This window comes from Acinonyx jubatus, chromosome A1 (assembly GCF_027475565.1).
Source record: "Acinonyx jubatus isolate Ajub_Pintada_27869175 chromosome A1, VMU_Ajub_asm_v1.0, whole genome shotgun sequence".
In the NCBI taxonomy this organism is placed as follows: domain Eukaryota; kingdom Metazoa; phylum Chordata; class Mammalia; order Carnivora; family Felidae; genus Acinonyx; species Acinonyx jubatus.
The window spans coordinates 138,207,104-138,220,499 of NC_069380.1; the positions used below are offsets into that span (position 1 = coordinate 138,207,104).

At 42.0% G+C, this 13,396-nt stretch overlaps 1 protein-coding gene across 3 annotated transcripts in view; it reads left to right on the forward strand.

Moving 5' to 3' along the window:
* Positions 1–13,396, forward strand: part of ANKDD1B (ankyrin repeat and death domain containing 1B) — a 61,376-nt gene that overhangs the window by 19,988 nt on the left and 27,992 nt on the right. For all 3 annotated transcript variants that reach the window (XM_027039832.2, XM_053224075.1, XM_053224073.1), the window contains 4 exons: positions 1,771–1,869; positions 1,975–2,079; positions 10,943–11,041; positions 11,801–11,899. In XM_027039832.2, the coding sequence (XP_026895633.1) occupies positions 1,771–1,869; positions 1,975–2,079; positions 10,943–11,041; positions 11,801–11,899 (402 nt within the window). The remainder of the gene's footprint in view (positions 1–1,770; positions 1,870–1,974; positions 2,080–10,942; positions 11,042–11,800; positions 11,900–13,396) is intronic.

Below are 13,396 nucleotides of genomic sequence, written 5' to 3' on the forward strand. Positions count from 1 at the left end.
CTGCTATAAACATTGGGATGTGTGTGCCCTTTGAATCAGCATTTTTGATCCTTTGGATAAATACCTAGTAGTACAATTGTTGGGTCATAGGGTAGCTCTATTTTTAATTTTTTGAGGAAACTTCATACTGTTTTCCAGAGTGGCTGTACCAGTTTAATTCCCACCAGCAGTGCAAAAGTGTTCCTCTTTTTTTCCACATCCTCGCCAACATCTGTTGTTTCTGAGTTAATTTTAGCATTCTGAGAGGTATGAGGTGGTATCTCACTGTGGTTTTGATTTATATTTCCCTGATGATGAGGGATGTTGAGCATCTTTTCATGTGTCTCTTAGCCATCTGGATGTCTTCTTTGGAAAAATGTCTGTTCATGCCTTTTGCCGATTTCTTACTGGATTATTTGGTTTTCGGGTGTTGAGTTTGATAAGTTCTTTATAGATTTTGGATACTAACCCTTTATCCGACTGAGATAGCCAATGTTAACTGTTAGCTATTTCCTTTCACACTTTTCTCCTACGCATTGAGTATATGAGTCTAACTGCCTATAGCATCCCTAAAGCTTCCTGATAAAGTCTCTGATAGTCTGTTTCATGCACATATGCACCTATATTATTTTATACAGAGAAAATATTTCAAATAAGGTATATATATTGGGATTCTTTTTATAACTTCAGTCTTCTCTGTTTTTTTCTTTTTTGTGTACATACTCCTTCTCCAGTGACTACATTTAACAATGCAGAGTATGTGTGTTTATATCTGTACTTTTCCTCATACTCATAACCATATCCATCTAGGTATTGAGCATCTATCTACCTATGTACCCACCTTTTTAAAATGTTTATTTATTTTTGAGAGAGGAGGGACGGAGGGAGGGAGAGAGAGAGAGAGAGACAGGGAGAGAGGGAGAGAGAGAATTCTAAGCAGGCTCCACACTGTCAGCACAGAGCCCAATGTGGGGCTCACTCTCATGAACCTGAGATCATGACCTGAGCTAAAATTGAGAGTCAAATGCTTAACCCACTGAGCCACCCCGGTGCCCCTCCAACTCATTATTTTTTATGGCTGCCTGATGTGGTGTCACGGTTCCCTAATGTGTTCAGCATTCCAATTATTAATGGACATTTACCTTTGCTCTCATTTTTAAGGGTTACAGTTAATATCCTTGTTTATATAACATTAGGTCCTAAAACTCATTTTCAAGGGATAGATTCCCAGTAGTAGAATTGCTTGTTGAATTTAAAATTTCGGTAGATGTTGCCGAATTGCTGAAACCAAAGTGATTCATTTCCACTAATACCTTAAGAGAGCACCTTTTTGGGGTACACTTTTTCAATTGGTTTAATTGCCTTCTTCTTGTTGATTTGTAAGAGGCTTCATGTATTAGAGAAAGTAACCACTTATGTTTATTAAGATACATTTTGAAAAATCTATTTGTTGACTTCATCAGTCTTTCCTTTTGTAACTTGTAGATCAAGACACTGTGTCTTACAGTCTAGATTTTCTTCTAATATATGTACTTTTTGTGTGCTTTTTTACGTGTATAATATGATACAAGATTTTATTTTATTTTCTTCCCTATGGAGAACCACTTGTCCTTGCACCATTTAAAATGTATTCCTCTCCCCCATAGAATTGAAATATTACATTTACTGAATATTAAATTTTCTCCCTATTTCTTCATTTTCAACATTTCAGTATTAACTTGGTCTTTGTTGACTGAAATAATGTGTTGTGGCTCATCCAAGTGATACTTCTCTTTTCTCTTCTTGGGGAAGCACGGCTTGACAGTAATTCACCTTGCAGCCTGGTCTGGAAGTCTTGAGATCATGCTCATGCTGGTTAGAGCTGGAGCAGACCAGAGAGCCAAGAATCAGGTGGGATGTGGGTCACTCCTGAAAATAGTCCTCACTGTACCAATGTGTGTTGGGGAAGTCTTAAGATTGTTGTGTAATTATGTCCCTTAACTTGGCTCTCTTCAGGATGGAATGAATGCCCTCCACTTTGCAGCTCAGAACAATAATGTACGCATTGTGGAGTACCTCATTCAAGATCTGCACTTGAAGGACCTGAACCAGCCCGATGAGGTATGTTTGCTCTGGTAGGATAGGTCCCGTGTACACATCCACCTACCTTCCTCTCTCTTCCTACTCCTCCTAGAGCTGCCAAAACAGCCAGCACAGACAGACCTGGCCCTGTACCCAGCTCCTCCGTCACTCTGGCAGACGGCAGAACAGATGAGAAGTGTTGGTGTTGGTGGTGACCCTGGCATCTGCACATGGGGAGGATGAGGGGTATTGAGGAAGCCGCTAAGTTCTTTTTTCCCCCTTTACTCTCTCATCCTGGTTGGGTGTAGACAGTATCCACCCTATTTTGTATTTAGAATGTATGCTTTCATTTTACTACATTATGCTTGGCCTTTTTGGAGTGTATTTGGCCCAAGTGTATGTAGTAATGAGCCATGGAATATAATGCAATTTTACTGTACTTGTCTACATTCCTTTTCTTTTCATGTGTAGATATATAATAATAACAGCTACCACCTGTTGAGTATTTATTGGTGTGCTAGGTACAAAGGAAAGCTATTTACTTACATTATTTCATTGAGAAGTTGAGGGCCTGGTGTATATGGTTTAACAAATCTTTGCTAAATGAATGAATTCTCCTGTTAATTCCCATAATAATCCTATACAGCAGGATTTTGCTTATTTTTAATTTTTTTAATGTTTATTTATTTTTGAGAGAGAATGCAAATGGGGGAGGGGCAGAGAGAGAGGGAGACACAGAATCTGAAGCAGGCTCCAGCCTCCGTGCTGTCAGCACAGAACTTGACATGGGGCTCAAACTCACAAACTGTGAGATGATGACCTGAGCTGAAGTCGGACACTTAACTGGCTGAGCTGCCCAGGTGCCCTGGATTTTGCTTTTTTTTTTTAATGTTTGTTTATTTTTGCAGGAGAGAGAGACAGAGTGGGGGGGGGGTGCGGGGACAGAGAGAGGGAGACACAGAATCTGAAACTGGCTCAAGACTCTGACTGAGCTGTCAGCACAAAGCTGTTTGTGGGGCTTGAACTCACAAACTCTGAGATCATGACCTGAGCCAAAGTCAGATGCTTAACCAACTGAGCGAGCCAGGTGCCGCGAAATTTGCTTATTTTTAAAGGTGATGAATTTGAGGCTCAGAAAGGCTGAGTACCTCATCCATATCCCAGAGTTGGACAGTGAGAGCCAGAATTTGAATTCAGGTCTTGCTGACCTCAGTCACCATGCTGTCCTGTCTCTCTTCTCTATGACTGTGGACATTCCTCCTGTGTCATGAACTGTCTTTTCCCTGGAATATCTTCTTCTAGGCCTTTTTCATAAGGGAGTATACCCTGTGAGATTGAAGTTTTGATTTCAAATGGGACCTCTTTTTCACTGTGTCTACAATAGTGTCCATAAAAGTCTCTCCATAAATTAATCAGTAATACCTCATTTGACCTCTTGTAAAAAAACGTTCACATTCTTGTCTGACTCCAGTCTTAAAAACAACAACAACAACAACAACGGTAATTTGTTCAAATGAAGTCTATAAGTTTCTTTTACTTCCTCTGAGTATGACTGAGCATCTGTACATTTACAGCTTGGAGGCAGACAGACATGGGCTGTGGTCTGGGCATGTATTAGTTATATGGTTTTAAGCAAGTTCTCTGACTGCTGAAAGCCTCGGTATCTACAAGGGATAATTGGGGAGGCAATACCTCTATGGTTTGATATAGAGTATTGACATTTCCTCAATTTTGTGTAAAAAATGCCTATGCCATTGAACTTCACTGTAAGCCATTCTACCACCCTTTTCTAATCAGATACCACCCCTAAGCCATTCTTATGTGGCAGTATTGGAACAGCCACTGTTGAGATGTTTAAATTTTTTTTTTCAACGTTTATTTATTTTTGGGACAGAGACAGAGCATGAACGGGGGAGGGGCAGAGAGAGAGGGAGACACAGAATCGGAAACAGGCTCCAGGCTCTGAGCCATCAGCCCAGAGCCCGACGCGGGGCTCGAACTCACGGACCGCGAGATCGTGACCTGGCTGAAGTCGGACGCTTAACCGACTGCGCCACCCAGGCGCCCCCACTGTTGAAATGTTTAAATGAGTTAATGACTATAAAACACTTAGCAAAGAGTCTGGTACCTGATAAGTGCTCACTAAATGTAGTTGTTATAACAGTAATCATAGGGCAAAATGCATTGTCTGATTTCCTCGAAATCATAATCATAGATAGCATCTAGTGTCACAGTGCGGACATTAGATCATTCTGGTTTGATTGATGCTAGGTAGGGATGTGACCTGTGAATGAATTCCACTCGATTCCATTCAGCAGATATTTGGTATCTATGAGACACATGACGGTCTTCCTTTTCAGTGGGCTCCAGCTGCTTTGACAGGAGACAGCTGTGTATGGGAGGATCAATAGGCTGAAGGGACTCAAAGACCAAAGCAGGTTTGTGGGGAGCCTTCATATCTGGAACTTCTGCTGGCCAGCAGCCCTCTTACCCACCATCTCTGTAGCTGACTCTGGGGTTGTCCTGTCCCACCCCTCTTCCTCCTCCTCTGTCTGGTGGGAAAAAGACTGGGGAGCCCTGGCAGCAGACTGTGCACAACCACATGTCCAACCGAGAGATCTTTTTTAAAAAAATTTTAAATGTTTATTTATTTTTGAGAGAGAGAAAGAGCGTGAGTGGGGATGGGGTAGAGAGAGAGGGAGACAGAATCCATATCAGGCTCCAGGCTCTAAGCTGTCAGCACAGAACCCACGAGCTGCAAGATCATGACCTGAGCTGAAGTCTGACACTCAATTGACTGAGCCATCTAGGTGCCCCCCCCCCCACTGAGAGATCTTAAAATTAAGATGGATTCAGAGACATATGAGGAATGAACAAATAAATACTCCACTGGTTCATTTGGGAGAAAGGAATCTCTGAATCCAATTTTAGTTTTAAAGAAACCTAAGTGGATCAATGCAAAAGACAAAGTCTACTCTTTTTCTGAGATCTGTGAGTGGGGTTCAAGGATGTTGGCAAAATCCAGTATGAACTGGGATCAGGAGCTCAGGATCTATTAATTCATCTTTGGATTTTCCATCTGTGTTTACTTAAAAGTATTGTGGAACTCATTGAATGCATTTGATAGAAAAAACTGCTTCACCCTCATAGCTGGCCCTCTTGCCTACTTTCTTATCGGCAGAATGTGATTGAGAGCCTGTTTACCTGACCAGTATTAGTAAGATTGTTTTCTCTAGCCCAGAGGGAACTCCAAAAGCTAACAAGGAAAGCCTTATAGGGAGGCGGTCTTTATTAATAAAAGGGATGTCACTAGGCCCAGGAAAGTGTGGGTGGGGATGGGAGAGATGGAAGACATGGAAAATACTTTGAGGTTTCTTTCATGTCCATAGCTTGGGAAATCATGTGTCCTCTCCAGGGGAGAGAGAATAGAGCAGCCAGGAGAAGTTTTGGGTGAAGTAGTGTAGATGTTCTGAATCTACGTGTAAACTTCCATCTAGTGGTCAAAAATAAGCACTCAAAATGTTTGGAGTGGAGCAGGGACACAGAAAGGAATGGCTTTAGAGTATATGCATAGTTGTTGAATCTAAGAGTTTGGTGGTACAATGTAAGGTTGGTTTCAGCTGCGTACTTAATGGGAACTTCTATTGGTTCAAATGAATATAGTAAGTCTTTAGAGGTCAAAATGCAAAGAAGCGTCCCATTTTGGAGTGTTGGAAATAATGAGCATGAGAGGATTTGAAAAGATAGATTTTCTTGTATGGACCTGAGGCCAATATTTAAGGGTTCCAGTGTGCAAAGGGAGAGCTCATCCTACCCACCCTAGGTCCATGACTGCATATTTAACACACTGCTCCTTCAGTAGTTTTTACTTCATGGCAACTTATTTTTCCCTCTCCAATCTCTAGTTATTAAGGAATCTCCTGGTGTTTTCCTTATGTTGGGGTTCTGTTGTGAGGGTCCCAGGATAAGGAGAATTGCCATGGGGTGCAGACCTACACGCAAGGCACTGGAGGACTTTGTGCTGGGTCCTCCCTGGCCACCTCTCAGAGGCTCTCCAGGGCACCACCTCCGGGATCTCTATGGGCAAGAAGAGTCAGTTTGGACTTCAGGTGCCTATTGAATGGCTGTTTATGAAATCTTTGTTTAATTTGGTAACTTGTCAAATTTGATAATCCTGGTAGTAAACTTCAAAATGAAAAATAATTTCAAAAACATTTTTAATGTTTATTTATTTGTTGAGAAAGAGAGAGACAGAGCATGAGAAGGTGGGGGTGGGGGTTGGAGAGAGAGAGGGAGCCACGAAATCCAAAGCAGGCTCCAGGCTCTGAGCTGTTAGTGCAGAGCCTGACGCGGGGCTTGAACTCATGGACCATGAGATCATGACCTGAGCCCAGTCGGAAGCTTAACTGACAGCCACCCAGGTGCCCCCAAAATAATCTCAAATTAACAATTTTAACCCCTTAGATTTGTTCACATGCAAACAATTTAAATGCATTGAATTAAAACATGTTAGGTTAAATATACATTGTGTTAATAAAGGAAAAAGGAATTCTAGTCCCTTCTTATGCTCATTAATTAAGGAAGGCAATCAGCATCCTGAGCTGGGAGGCATTGTGATTTGTCTTCACCTTGGGGCTCTGACACCACTATTCCATTGCACTGACTGAAAAATCTCCCTGCCTTGCAAGTGGGCAGGAGTCCTGTGAGGCTGCACTGCATAGAGGTCGACTTGAACATCATTTTAAAAGGATTGGATGGGTAAAAAATGAAATGAGACATGGTAAGAAACAGTATTTAAACAGGAAAAAGACAAGTATTTTTAAAGTTCTTATTTTTCCTAATAACATGTACTAAGATGAGAGAAAAGATTTATATCTCATTTTACTGTCACTTCTTCCTTATTTATGTTGCCTTTTGATACATTTCTAAAATATAGATTACTTTAAATGCCCTTATTTTGTGTAATTTCACGTTCACATTTTTTTCCCCTTGATAATCACATTTTTAAAGGGCATCCAAAGTTGAAAGTAATAGCTGTTTTCTTGGTGAGGAAAAATGTTTCAACTCTGATAACCTCCCATTTCTTCCCAGACTAGGCTTTCTTTGTGGGTGGGTCCTCTGTCACTTTGTTTAGCCATGCAAAAATGCAAGCCTTTGTATTAGCCAAGGGTAAGAGTAAGGCCTTTTTAAAGTTCAACGGACCCCTGGTACTTCTAGTAGTATTCGTTCCCATACTACTAAATATGTATCTGTGAAACTTCTTTCTGCAATGAGTGATAAAAATCCAGTTTAATCTAGATTAAGCAATTTATTTATTTATTCCTAACTAAAAAGTTGGAGGGTGTATCTGAATGGCTTCAGACACGGCAGGATCCAGCCCCCCCCTTTTTTTTTCTCCCTCTCCAACTCTCGATTGTCTCTGTTGGCATTATTGGTACTCTCTACAAGGTGGGAAAGATGGCTGCTAGCAGTTTCAAGATATTCTTGGGGATATTCTTATGGATTTTTATTCATAAGAAAGAAAATTTCTCTCATTAAATGATCATATATAGGGTGCCTGGATGGCTCAGTCATTTAAGCGTCCTACTCTTGATTTCAGCTCAAGTTATGATCTCACAGTTCGTGAGTTCAAGGCCCATGTCAAGCTCAGTGCTGACAGCACAAATCCTGCTTGGAATTCTCTCATTCCCTCTCTCTCTTTGCCCCTCTCCTGCTTGTGCATGCATGTGTACACACTCTCTCAAAATAAATAAACTTTAGGAAAAAAATAAATGTGCATATATAAATCTCAGAAACAACTCTTTTCGGCCCTGCTTGAATCATCTGCCTAATCCTGGACCAATCACTGTGACCAGCGTGGGTTAAAGTGATCACTTCATGTGGCGGGTGAAACCTGGCAGTTGACAGCACTAAATGGATAAATGGTATCTGTATAAGTGGGGAAGTTCTCAAAAGGAAAATGAACCTGCTGTTACTAGAAGAAACATACACATAAAAGCAGTAAATGTCTACTCTGGGACACAACACCCTCATGTATCATTTATGGTTTCTGTGGGTAAAGGGCTAATAAGACCCCTTTTGCTTCTGCCTGAGAATTTAAATTTTTTTTAACGTTTATTTATTTTTGAGACGGAGAGAGACAGAGCATGAACGGGGAAGGGTCAGAGAGAGGGAGACACAGAATCTGAAACAGGCTCCAGGCTCTGAGCAGTCAGCACGGAGCCCAAAGCGGGGCTCGAACTCACGGACCGCGAGATCATGACTTGAGCCGAAGTCAGCCGCTTAACCGACTGGGCCACCCAGGCGCCCCTTCTGCTTGAAAATTTAAACGTTAGTTAACTTTCTAGCTCTGTGTTACTGCAAACAAGATTAGCGTTGTTTATGATAAAAATGACCCCTAATTGGCAAATTGCATCTGGACTTGGAGGAACTACAGATGCACTATCATCACCGGGGGGAAGCCATATTTTGGGTTTGGGCTTCCCTGACTGTAATGACTTATAATTAATGGAGCACATCCCTTGTGGGGATCTGGAAGCTATGCTTGGGGTATTTATTCCTGTGGGGCACCATCCTTCTAGACAGGGTGGCTCCAATGCCTGTCCACTGTAGATTTGTCACCTTGCAACTGAGCTATCACCTGGGGGGCCAAAGGCAGCAGCTCCTGGACAACTCTGTCGGGACATGGTATGAAGAGGAACGGCTGACCTTGGCCAGCTGTGGTTTGTGTCCTATGTCTTCAGAGTAAAGTGGTGTCAGATGTGGCCGGTGATAATTCCGTTATTCTGAAATCTTTAATTGAAGCCAAAAAGACCCTCTGGTGGGCATTGAAGTCATTCTCATAAATCTTTGAGATAGGGCAGTTGCTTTAAGGAAGCCCTGCTAGTGAGGGGTGACAGCAGCTCAACTCCAACTACTTAAAGGGAAAAAAAAAAAAAAAGGAATTTATTGACTCATTCAGTTAGACACTTTAGGCATAGGCAATTTTAGTTATGTCTGAATGCAGCAGCGCAAATGATGTCAACAGGGCTCTTGTCTCTTTTTCCATTTCCAGCTCTGCTCTCCACTGTGCTGGCTTTATTCTTAGGCAAATTGTCCTCATCAGGTAACAGGGAGGACTGCTGATGGCTTAGCTGCTGCTAATTCTAGACTACAAATAGAATGCGCAGAAAAATAATCCCACGGTTGACCCTGATTGGCCTGGCGTGGCATGTGACCATACCTGAACCAAACAGTGTGACCAAGGGATATATTGTGGAAGAGGCAGGAGCCTGTAATTAACAGCTCCACAAAAATAGGCCACAGGCCCTCTAGAGGAAAAGATGATGGGCAGGAAACATCACTAGTGCTCTTTTCTCCCATCCCAGTGCATTCATGAACTTAAAAGGCTGCCTTCTTCATTTCTTGTCACCTGTCTCCCCACCCACAAGCACACATTCATGCTGAGTTAAGTACTCCCGCGTGTCACCAGGGTTCAATTCCTATATTTCATTATCATTGCTTGTATGTGTCCATTTTCCCTGTTTCACTCTGAGCTTCTTGAGGATGGGGCAGTGTATCTTTCATCCCAGCCACTCTATGGTTGAGCACAATATCTGGCATATTCATAGATGCTCAGTAATTGTGGAATAAATTAATGAATAATTTATAAAGGTATGTGACTAAATGTTTTCATGTAGTGTATAATCATGTCTCTCACATCTCTTTTTGTCATTTTTTTATATGAACCTTTCTCTTTTGTCTCCATTTGCATATGTTTGAATAACCTAGATTCAATAATTTTTGGTCTATCATTTCCAAAATGTTGTTCATGGCTCAAGACTAAATTCTATTCAGTTAGGGGTCTAACTTGCTAACAGAAGACTGGGGGTCGAAGCAGTCTCTGTTCCTTCTCTTTGCCCTTCCTTAGTGACTTTATGAGAATGACAATGAGAGTCAGGCCTTCCAGCCTAGAAGCTTGGGGATGTAGGCCTCACTGGCAAACAGGTCTGGCTCAAGAATAATGAATTAGGTGAACTTTTTGGCACCATTTTGTTTCTCCAACTTCCATATATGTGTGAATGGAGAGCTCCATAGGGCTGATCCTCGTGGACATTTTGTTTTGCCATTTATTATTTCAACATTTTTCCTTTTTTTCCCAGTTATGGGGGAGTCATGTGCTGTTATCTCAAGTTAACAGTCTCCATGATCTTTTGATTACCCTGCATTAGCAGATCAGATAACAAATCTCAGATTCAGATTCAGGAACCTTCTTATAAAGAGGCTTGTATCTTGTTTTTCACATTTCAGACATTTTTCTAAGCCTTTGGTTAATAACACAGCAAGCCAATTTGTGTTTTCTTTATTTTTTTAAAGTTTATTTATTTATTTAGAGAGAGAGGGAACACGTGTGACCAGGGGAGGGGCAGAGAGAGAGGGAAAGAGAGAGAATCCCAAACAGGCTTTGTGCTGTCAGCACAGAGCCTGACAGGGGACTTGATCCCATGAACCATGAGATCATGATCCGAGTGGAAATCAAGAGTAGGTTATTTAACCGACTGAACTACCCAGGCACGCTCATGAGTGTTTTCTTTAAATGAAGAAAATACTTCTGTCTCCATTCCCCTCCCCTGCCCCCCAACTATCTTTTCTTCCTCCTTTAAAATATCTGGAGTTAGATAGGGCACCATCTGATGGGTGGCTCAGTTGGTTAAGTGTCCAACTTCAGCTCAGGTCATGGTCTCATGATTCATGGGTTCAAGCCTTATGTTGAGCTCTGTGCTGATGGCTCAGAGTCTGGAGCCTGCTTCGGATTCTGTGTCTCCCTCTCTCCCTCTTCCCTGCTTGTGCTCTGCCTCTCTCTGTTGTCTTGCTTATTCAATAAATGTATAATAAACACTGGGGGTTTGTGATTTATTTTCAGAAAGGAAGAAAACCATTTCTTTGGGCAGCTGAGAGGGGCCACATTGAAATGATAGAAAAACTTATCTTCCTTAATCTACATACTTCAGAAAAAGACAAGGTGAGTTGGACTTTTATTTCTTTGCTGAGAATGAGAGAAAGGGGGTGGTGACAGCTGGTATATAGATTTGGTGATGGCATTTTGGTCAGGAATAGACTTGTTCACTTGTTACTACAGTCAGAATAATGGAATATCCAGATGAAATGAACCCACTTTGGCAGTGGATCATCCAGATTGCCAGTTTTCACCCAATAAATGTTTGTGAACTCAATAGATTACATGGATTTTTTTCCACTGTCAATTCCAGTGCTCTTTGTCCCTTGAGGTCTGCTGAAGAGTCAGTCTTACCTGACTGGGGAGGGAAACCCTGATAGACACCCATATCTATATTCACATCTTTGATTATTTTCTTAGGAGAAATTCATATGTATACATAGAATTGTGGGCTCAAAAGTTCTACACATTAAATTGTTTGGTATACATTGCTAAAACTATCTCCCAGAAATTTGTCACCAGTTTATCTTCACATAGGTTATGTGAATTGCTTGTATTGTTTCACCTTTTGCTAGCAAATTAGCAGCAAAGGTAGAATGAGGGGCATGGATGGTGTTTTCCCACTTGTTGGATCAACTATGTCTTTTCATTTGAAACTGTAAAAAATTATAAATTTCACTTGAAATTGTGGATAATGTGGCCCACACTCTGGACCACAGCTTTAACCTAAATGAAACCCCTCAGAAACCTCATTACAGTCCTGACCATTGGAGGGTCATGTTGCTCAGTGCAGCGGACTCTATGGTGAGTTTGTCTCTGTTGCAGGAGGGAAATACTGCCCTGCACCTTGCAGCAAAGCATGGTCACAGTCCTGCGGTCCATGTGCTGCTAACCCAGCAGCAAGAAATAAATGAGATCAATGAGGTATGTGAAGGTGCTCGTTAGGGGTGGGCACAAGACTCAAAAGTGGAAGGGTGGGAGGAATGGCTTTCATGGGAGGAAAACAAAGATGTTAGTGCCACAGAGTGTAAAATGTGATGTTACAAGATTCCTTCTTTTTTCTCTAAAGTATCCCAGCAAGTCATTTGTTAGTCCATTCATTTATTTACCCATTGACTCAAAAAATATTTGTTGAATATGTACTCTATTCTTATGTAACACTAAGAGAGAGTATGTATTCTTATTCTAGAAGTCTAAGGGCAAGAAGGGCATTCAAAAAGGTGGGAGCTGGGGCGCCTGGGTGGCGCAGTCGGTTAAGCGTCCGACTTCAGCCAGGTCATGATCTCGCGGTCCGTGAGTTCGAGCCCCGCGTCAGGCTCTGGGCTGATGGCTCAGAGCCTGGAGCCTGTTTCCAATTCTGTGTCTCCCTCTCTCTCTGCCCCTCCCCTGTTCATGCTCTGTCTCTCTCTGTCCCAAAAATAAATAAACGTTGAAAAAAAAATTAAAAAAAAAAATGTGGGAGCTGACAGGGCCAAGGCATAGAGATACAGAAAGGCTGTGCTCACCAGGAGACCTTGGCTTTGACTTGAAGATAGTGGAGACCTTGAAGGGTGTTAAGCAGCAGAAGGGAATGAGTTCTGTGTTGGTTACAGGTCTGTGACTGTCCCAGTGGTTTGAAGTGGGGGCTTGGTGCCTGCAGAGGCTGGAGGTGGGGACCCCAGTCAGGTGACAGTGGAAATTGCTGAAGCAAGAACTATGGAAAACCTGTCACCAGGGCACTTACAAGGAGCAAATAGGATGAAGCAATAGGAGGAGGCAGAGGCCACAGGATTTGTGACCAGAATTAGGGAGAGAGAAGACTTTCTGATACCTGACTCACTGGTTTGGACTACTGGGAGGGTGGGGTGCCCCCCCTAAGCTGTGAGCACAGGGCAGAGTATGTGGGTGAGATCAGTAACAAGGGTTTTGAACGGGTTTGTGATGAGGCACCTGGGAGGGGGGCAGACATTCAGGTAGGGAGCAGTGGGGAGATAGAAACTATCTGGGGTTCAGTGGAGGGTAGGGAGATAGAAACTGGGCATAAGGCTTATGTGGAGAAGTTGTGCCAGGGAGGCAGATCTGCTCTAGGTGGTCACTTTACACATTTGAGTCAATGATTTTTGGACTGGCTCTTTGGAAACTCAGGTGAATGGAGTCCTCTTGGACTTCATAGTTTAACTTTCTGATAAATTCTAAACTTAATACCTCTCTGAGCAATACTCTAAGAGGTAATATAATCATTGAAGACATCGATGACTGTGAGGTATATCATTATTTTATGTAACACTAAGAAAAAAATAATGCTGCCAATTAAACAGTGACACAGACAAGCAGCTTTTTTGTCCTTTAGAATAGTTTATACTTATGGAAAGAGTTTCTTAGATGTTTACCTTAGATTTTTTATTATACACATATAAAGGAACAAATAAATAAGTTGGTTCG